Genomic DNA, 8851 nt, shown 5'->3' on the forward strand with positions numbered 1-8851 from the left:
ATCAAAGAACCCTAACCCTAATTTCATATCACCCGCCCCAAATCGCTATCCAAATCACGATCAATAGTTCATTGAGCGAAAACCCTAAGTTTGTGTTGTCGTTGCCTACCTTCATTTTGTTCGTTTTTGTTGAAAACCCTAAGCTTTTCTGGTTTTTGAAAGATTTTACAGTATTTCGAAGGATTCGAAATGGGGTGGAATGTGCGCGAGGATCATGAGCAAACGACGCCTACTTACTGTAAGTTCAAATTTCAATTCATTTTGTGCTTTGTTGGATCCTTTTTTTTATTCTCGTTTTTCTGGGTTTGTTGATTCGAAAATCTTTGTTGGCGATTTGTGAGTTTCATTGATTGTTTAATCGAAATTTTTACGGATATGTTGTAGAATAGGGGTTATGTGGGTCCTTTGTTAATTGTTGTCAAGAAAAAGGTTGTTTGGGTGCTGGTCGTTTAGGGGTCAAGTGGGTGCTTTGTGTATTGTTGTCGGGGCCTCGAGGAAAAGGTAGTTTGGGTGGTGGTGGTCCTGGGGCTCCTTTGTATAATTGTTTAACAAAAGTTGAAATTTGGGTGCTTTCTTTTGTTTTCTTTATTCAAATGTTGGAATAAACTATAGGAATTTGTACACAAACTCTGTGTGAGGCATTTGTACACAAACTATAGGAATTTGTTAAAGGGGAAAACTTTGAAAGATGCTTTATAGGTAGTTACCAAAACAAAAACAGTTCCACACTTCAAAAAGGCAATGAAGGAGGTTAAGAAGCTAGATGGGAAGGCCTACAATTGGCTAATGAATAAGCCTGCAACTTAATGGAGCAAGTCCCACTGTGAAACCTATCCAAAGTGTGACATGTTGCTTAATAATTTATGTGAATCATTCAATGCAGTCATACTAGTGTCAGGGCAAAAACCTATTATAACTATGCTGCAAATGATTCAGACTATGTTGATGAAGAGAATTTAAATGAGGCGAGGTATAATGATGAAGCAATTAGGAGATATTTGCCCTAAGATTAGGAAGAAGTTGGAGGAAGCCAAACTCTTTAGTGGCAGGTACATTGCACAATGGTCAGGTGGGACCAAATTTCAAGTGGATGCTAGAGGTGGGGGACAATATGTGGTGGACTTGGTTGAGAAGACATGCTCTTGTAGGAAGTATGACTTGATGGGAATACTTGCAACCATGCAATATCTGCAATCCATTTCAAGAGAGAAAAACATGAGGATTATGTGGATGCATACTATTCAAAGGCACGATACTTGGAAGTTTATTCTCACTTAATAATGCCAATGAATGGTATGCCATTGTAGGAGGATACTAAAAACGCACCAATCTTGCCTCCATTATATACAAGGCAACCTGGAAGAACAAGGAAGAAAAGAAACAAAGAAGCTGCTGATTTGGAAAAAGATGGTGAACAAACTCCCACCAACCCACCAACCCACCAAATAATTCTGAAGGTGCTTTGAAGGGACAATGTGCTTTGAAGTGTACTATATGCAAGCAAGAAGGACATAATTCACGGACCCATCATCGACATCTTCCTCCAAGGGACAAACATGTAATATTTTGTACTTTCTTTAATCCTTTAATGAATGATTTTATACTTTGTTATAGGCATCCACATCAGCCCAAGGGAGAACATCATCATTAGCCGAAGTTGCACCTAAAAAGAGAACAAGGAAATCTAAGGTACAAAACCTAATCCTCTTCTTTGTAGTTTACAACAACAAGTTTAGTTTAGAACCTTGCTTTGCATCTAAACTTTTTGTAATGAATATTGAAATTAGGCATCACAATTAGGGGATGGTTCATCTGCAAATCTTGAAGCTCATTCACCGAGAGTCACCAAGCAGAGAAAGAGCAAACCAAGACCTAAAGATGCTAGAAATTGTAACAAATTACTGTTTTTCACTTCATGTTTTATGTGCAGTAGGAACTAAAATTATGGTACATAGGTTCTGGAATTAGACATCACAAACATTGAATTTCTTTTGGTTTTTTTAATTGATTTGTATCCCTGAAAATGCACTGTTTTGATAGATGGATTTCAGTATGTTTTTTGGATCAGTGCACTGTGCATTTTGGGACATTTAAGGATGTCTAATGCATATCTTTGTAAATGTTAGGTGGATCAATGATGCTATATGAATTACAGTTCATCTTTTGGTTTTTGCAAATGTTTTGTTTCAAGTGGACTTTGTGTTCATTTTTGGTTATATCATGTGTTTATGTAGGATTTGTGTTGATGTGGGATCATATGTTTATGTACAATTTCCATTTGGTTTGGTTTTTTTAGGTTGTATTATCTTCCAAAATTGGACCCCTTAAAAAAAAAATTTAATATTTTTTTTTCTGACATGGATGATTTTTGCGCTGGAAATAATTATGTTGAAAAAAAATTCTAGTTTTTTGTAAATGACGTGGAAATTAATTTGGCGGGAAATCTACGTGACAGACCACGTGGAAGTTCATATGTGGAGATGGTGGGATGTGGCATACGCCACGTCATCATATAACGGACCAATTGACAGCCAATGTAACAGAGGTATCACATTGCAACAAATTCGAAGATAAGGTATGACATTGAAACTTTTTAAAGATGAGATATAAAATTGTTAACAACTTAATAGTTAAGGTAGTTCTGTGTAATTTACTAAATAAAAAACAACAAAACCAAGACCTTCATGGACATGCTGGAGGCCCAATTTCAAATCTCAGGATGAAGGAAGTTGGCACGCTGACCCTAAACACCGCACGTGTCAAAAAGTGACCTCGATTACACGCACAATTAAATCAAAAGGGGAAAGAAAATAAACCCTTCGTATCCAAAGCTTTCCCAAATAAATCTCTGCAATTCAACATTTATCTATATAAGCAATCCGAAAACCACAAAAATAAAATCACCCATTTGTCTTTGGGTCTCTCTCTCTAGGTTCTGCTTCTGCGTCTCTTTGCCTCCTGGTGAGTCCAAATCCTTGTATTCCCAATTTTTGAATTAGGGTTTGTGCAATTTCAGTTTGATATACTTAATATTTTGGGGGCTTCATTTATCATTTCATTTTTTTGGTGATATTTGGGTCTTTTTTCGCGGTGGATTATGTGGCTTCTTTGTGGTTGTTTCGATTTCGATTTGCTATTTTTTTATTTTCTATGCGGATTGCGATTTGCCATTAGGGTATCTGTTTTTGGAATTTTCTTGGAAAGTGGGGTTTTAGCTGTTAACTCTTGTTTGGTTGCTGAGGAAATTGTTGGTAGCTAAAAAGAGTTTGCAAAAAATAATAGAGAATTTTTAATTCGACGCTGTTATTAGATAGGGTTTATGGTATTTTGAAGCATACTGAACTGTTATTTTCAACCTAGGTTTTGGAATTTTTTGTTATTTGGGACGACCCAAATAATTGATTAATGGAGTTTTGGAGACTCTTTCTTTAGCATTCTTGCGCCCTTGTTACTGTAATAATTTGTGGATACAATTTTGGATAAGAAAAATGTGTTGTTTTGTAATCACTTATATTTAATATCTTTTGCTTCAAGTTATATGCAAAGAGGAGAATACTCATTTCTCTGTTATTAAGTTATTGGAATATTTATAAAATGTTAAATCCCGAGTTGTATTGAGCTCTGTTGTTCTGTTGACAAATTTGGTTGACTCTTTAGATGACATGGAACTTTGCTTTCCTTTGTTTGTTAGTTTTACTTTAAGATTGTTTATAATCGAAGCTTTCTTTGATTAGACATGATGTATTGCAATTCTTGGCAGTCTTATTTAATGCTGTTAGTACGTTCGAATTAATTTACCTGTTTAGTTTTATCTACATTTGGTAGTAAATGATTTGTGAGTTTAGTATCTGTGGTTTTATGTTCATCTGGACTCTGAAGAATTACAATTTATGATTATATGCAGATATTGGCTTCCCAAATACTTGATACACAGGCTGGTTAATCCAATTTTTTTAATTCATATGTCAATGGCGGATTCGGAAAATGCCCTTCCACTTAATAAGAAGCGAGCTGCTGGGAGGGAACTGTCTCGGGATAACCCAGGCCTTGATGACGAGGACGATGCTTCTGATGCAGAGATTGGAACTTTCAAGAGGGCCAGTGAGGAGGTACTGGCCACCAGAAGAATTGTGAAGGTTCGTCGCCAGCAGTGTACATCTGCCCCCGCATCTAATACTTCCAATCCTTTTGCTGGTATACGCTTGGTTCCTCCAACAGGAGCAACTGCAGCCCCTGCTGCAGCTAGCGCACCACCTGCCAGTGAGACACGAGTTTCAGATGAGGATAATAAGCAGCCAGAAAGCAAGGTTGAACAGGCTGATCAAGCTGGGGATGACTCTGCTGCAGATAAGGAGAATGTTGCGAAGGAGAACAATGAAGTTTCCAGTGAGGCAACGGAACAACCTGAACCAGCTGTGGGTGAAAATAAGACAAATGAGGGTGATGCAGTAAATGAGGAAGAGGAAAATGCCGAAATTGAAGATAAGAAAGATAACGAAGATAAGAAAGATGGAGAAGATAAGAAAGATAACAAAAACGAAAATGTTGATCCAAGTCCGGAAGGTAACTCATTGAGCTCATTCCAACAGCTTTCGAGTAGCCAAAATGCCTTCACAAATATCTCTGGAACTGGGTTCTCCACGTCCAGTTTTTCATTTGGGCTTATTTCAAAGGATGGGTCTGCATTGGGTACTGGCTCTGGTTCACTTTTTGGATCAAACAATGATCAGCCTTCTGGTCTTGGTCTCTCGCGTAATGGAAGTTCTTCACTCTTTGGCACATCAGGGCCCTCAGTTGTACCTAAGAGTGATGGTGGTGCCTTCCCTCCATTGCAAGAGATTTCAGTTGAGACTGGGGAAGAAAATGAGAAAGTGGTTTTCACTGCTGATGCTGCGTTGTTTGAATTTATTGATGGAGGCTGGAAGGAACGTGGAAAGGGAGATCTGAAAGTTAATGTATCTGAATCTGAGAAAGCCAGACTTGTTATGAGACTCAAGGGAATTAGGAAGGTAATTCTGAATGCAAGCCTTTACCCAGACATGAAGCTCACGAACATGGAGAAGAAAGGTGTAACATTTGCCTGCATGAACAGTATTGATGAAAAGAAGGATGGGCTTTCCACCTTTGCTTTGAAGTTCAAGGATGGTTCCATAGTCGAGGAATTTCGTGCTGCTGTTACAGCACATAAAGATAAAGGTAAGGCATTTACAGCTATGAAGACTCCTGAAAATTCTCCCAAGGCATCTGATGATTAAAAAGGTAGCTTATGTCAATGCTTGCTGAGTTTCATTTCCTATCGCAACTTTTCCCTGTTGTCGTCCTTGCCCCCTTTTTTGGAAGAAAACAAAGTTGTTTTAGAGTCCGGCTGTTCCGAAGCCCTTTTGTAGCAGAGTTATAGAGTCCTGCCCGTTTTGTTGTAGTTTTAATTTCATTCTAATGTTCGAAAGACCAGTGGTAACTCATTCTGGATAAATCGTAGGCGGTTAAGTCAGACTGCGTTTGCTCTTTGGGATGTTGACTGCTTGACACAGTTTTATAGTCGGTTGGTCCCTTCATATGCAATATATGTTAAACTGCTGTCTGTCAGATGTTAAAAACTTTCTCGGTTAGATTAATAATTTGTATGAATCAGTTGCCTCTTTGGGAAATTATCCAGAAATTTTATTTGGACCACTAATATTTCTTTACACCTTAAACGAATTTAGTGTTGTTATACTCCAAAAGTGTTCAGTGCCGACACATACTTGACCGTTTGGATTTGCAAGGATCCTCGGTGCTCGTTTAAACTGTCGGATCAAATATGTTTTGGCACTGAGTGGCTGTAGGTATTCAAGAGAAATCAGTCATTTCAACCTGTCTGATTCCACTTTAGAATGAAAATATGTTATGGACAAACTTTTTCTTGCAAAATACTTTGAATACCGTTCAGGACGGTGGTGCCACACATCTTATGAACTATTTTCTTTAGCTTCTTTAGTGATTTCCCTTGCCGTTTCCCCTTTCTTGTGCTGTTGAAGATCCATGGCTGTCGTCGTCACTTGGTGGCCAGGGAATACATGATCATTCACTATTTAATTTGATATAACAACAAAGAATTAAATAAAGAATTAAATGAATATGCTTTTATTGTTTTAATCTCAACACTCGATATCTAATTCAAAGGTAGGTTGCCATAAATCCTTAATAATCAGGTAATCAAGAGAACGGGACTCTAGTTTATTTTGTTTTGCGAGAATCATGAAATGGGGCCCTTCTAATATATTTTCGAAGATTAATTAGACTATTACCAACGATCAAGAACGTTCATAGGGTAGACATATTACACCGGGGAGGGACGGAGAAGAAATATGATTAATGTGTGTAAGCAATCTCTGGCTGGTCGAAATCAATTGCACAGACGACGGCTTCACGACGGAGAAGATGACAGCTGAAACCCTATTTCCCATTTTAGAATCGGTTTTACCTCTATTAACATTTATTGCCCGTTTGGGGCTTATTTTTTGGAGTTGCTTTCGTATTTTTTCTGTAAGTTTTGAGGTTTTATGGTTTAGGTGTAGTGGGAGAAATCTGTTGTGGGAGAAAGCTAATTTAAAGAGTGATTTTAGTTAGCTAGGTTCTCTCCCGGTATAAATTTGCAATCCTTACCAAGTTATACGTTCCCTCTGCCTAATTAAAAAGAAATTTATTTGTGTTTTTTATGCGACCTACTCTTATAGGTGATCACATGCTCTTCTCTATTCTTAAAGAATGTGTTGGCTAAAAAGAGACGTATGCCATTTCAAAATCCAAAATGGCTTCCCCATCCTCGTTTATCTCCCCAAAACCATGGCCACCATGAAAACCTCCATAGTTGCCTGTCTCCTGGCACATGTCCATTTAAATCTCTTCCTGTGAATAACTTCTCCGTCTAAGAGATTCCTTGAACCAATTCTACAACGTCTTCCCAAATTTATCCTTCAGACTCATATCCAACCCAACTTGAGGTGCATACACACTAATCACATTGATGAGTTCTTGTCTTATCACAATCTTGATTGCTATAATTCTATATCCGAGCCTTTTAAGATCTACAATATCTTGTGTTGGGGCCTTGTCCACAATGATGCTAACACCATTTCTCGTTCTGTTTGTGCTCGAATACCAAAGCTTTAAACCTGAGTTTTCGAGATACTTTGTTTTAAGACCAACCCACTTAGTTTATTGGAGGCACATAATACTTATCCTTCTCCTCACCATAACTTCCACTACTTCCATAGGTTTTCTCATTAAGATTCCTACTTCGTCGTTCCTAAACGCATTCTACTCTCTTGAACCTTACCCTCATGTCTTGCTTATTTGACATCCCCTATCTAGTAAGGTTAAAGTACTTTTTCTGTGTGTCAAGGGTAAAGTTGATGTGAGCAGATGGTTCCAAACAACTTAAGAGTGAAGTTGTTCAAAAAGAAGTTTGCACGGCCCCTTGCTCATTTAACATTGCATCTGGGCTCCGATGGAGATGCAGCAACCCTTACTCATTTATCACCATGCCTGGCCACACAATGCGTCACTTACGAGTGACAACCTAGTTTTATCGCAATTTGTTTAGGCTTTATTATCACAAGGATTCAATGTAAGAACAGAGTGTTGACTATCGACTACCTGACGCCCTTCCCCTCTTCCTTTATCCAAGTCTAGAGTCGGCAATGTAAGAAACTTGCACATGTAGAGTTCATTTACTAAATATCTAATAAAAGGAAAATGGTCCAAAGAAGAAGGTGAGAGAGAAAGTTGCTAGTATAAAATAAAATAAAATATGTCACTGCCCGTTCATCGGATTCACAAGGCCTAATAAAACGCGTTGCCCGTGAGACTCTCTCTCTTTGCTTTCCCATCTTGCAATCTCCTTTGTCACCAGCCCTAGCCTTTGGCTTGGGTGCCGGTGACTCACTACTACAAAACAGGCTATCATTGGCGATGAAAAACCGACAAGAAACCCCAATTACCATTGGATTTTTGGTAAAAATTTGACATCAAATCATGCAACGTCGGATGGAGAACCGACGCCGTTGCTAGCATCACGAAAAGGGTATTGATGTCGGTTAGTCCCCTTAATCCGCCACCAAGAAGCAAGTAATATAAAATAAAATAAAACAACAATGTCGGTTAAAAGTGATATCTAAACTTACGTCGGTTAGAAGCGACGTTGAATTTTGACATGATGGCGGTCCTAACCGACATCAAGCAACAATTAAAGAATTAAAATATCAAACATACTGTCGGTCCTAACTGACATTACATAACATCTAGATACATAAAATAATTATTATGCTGTCGTCCATAAGTGACACCAAATATATTAATAATAAAAAAAATCTACGTCAGTTTTTAGTTAATAATAATTTAAAAAATTATATAAAAATAATTCCCACCATATGTCAATGAAAAAACAAACAATTTTAAGCAAACTTCATATTAAAAATAAAATTTCTACCAACCATATATTAAATTTAAGATTAACTACAATTCTTAAAAATGTACAACCCATATAAATTCTTCCCGAACTCTTGAAATAGATTTTAAACCGGCTGTGTGGTTCATAGTTTTCAAGTACCAATTATGGTTATTTTTTTCCACAATCTCCTGAAAAATAAAATAATTTATTAGACAAATTTCAAGGTATAATAAAATAAATCATGAAACATTTACCTTTGTTTTTTCTTTATTCCAGTATGCCACCATCAGAATATTTCTGTAACCTCTAACCTCTACCGCTACATGTTTCGAAAACGTACTAAAAGTATCACTAATGCATTTTCCAGACAAATCAAATGAATAAGGTTGTTCTTTCCAATTCGGAATTTAGGGTTCGCAT

The 8851-nt window shown here is 37.4% G+C and overlaps 1 protein-coding gene across 1 annotated transcript; it reads left to right on the top strand.

The window, feature by feature from the left end:
• The first annotated feature begins 2777 nt into the window (after positions 1–2777).
• On the top strand, positions 2778–5673 carry LOC103405492 (nuclear pore complex protein NUP50A-like). Its single transcript, XM_008344499.4, has 2 exons — positions 2778–2961; positions 3905–5673. Exon 2 carries the CDS (start codon positions 3963–3965, stop codon positions 5253–5255), a length of 1293 nt encoding a protein of 430 aa, XP_008342721.1. The 5' UTR covers positions 2778–2961; positions 3905–3962; the 3' UTR covers positions 5256–5673.
• Positions 5674–8851: the final 3178 nt, after the last annotated feature.

Source organism: Malus domestica, chromosome 17 (assembly GCF_042453785.1).
Source record: "Malus domestica chromosome 17, GDT2T_hap1".
Classification (NCBI taxonomy): domain Eukaryota; kingdom Viridiplantae; phylum Streptophyta; class Magnoliopsida; order Rosales; family Rosaceae; genus Malus; species Malus domestica.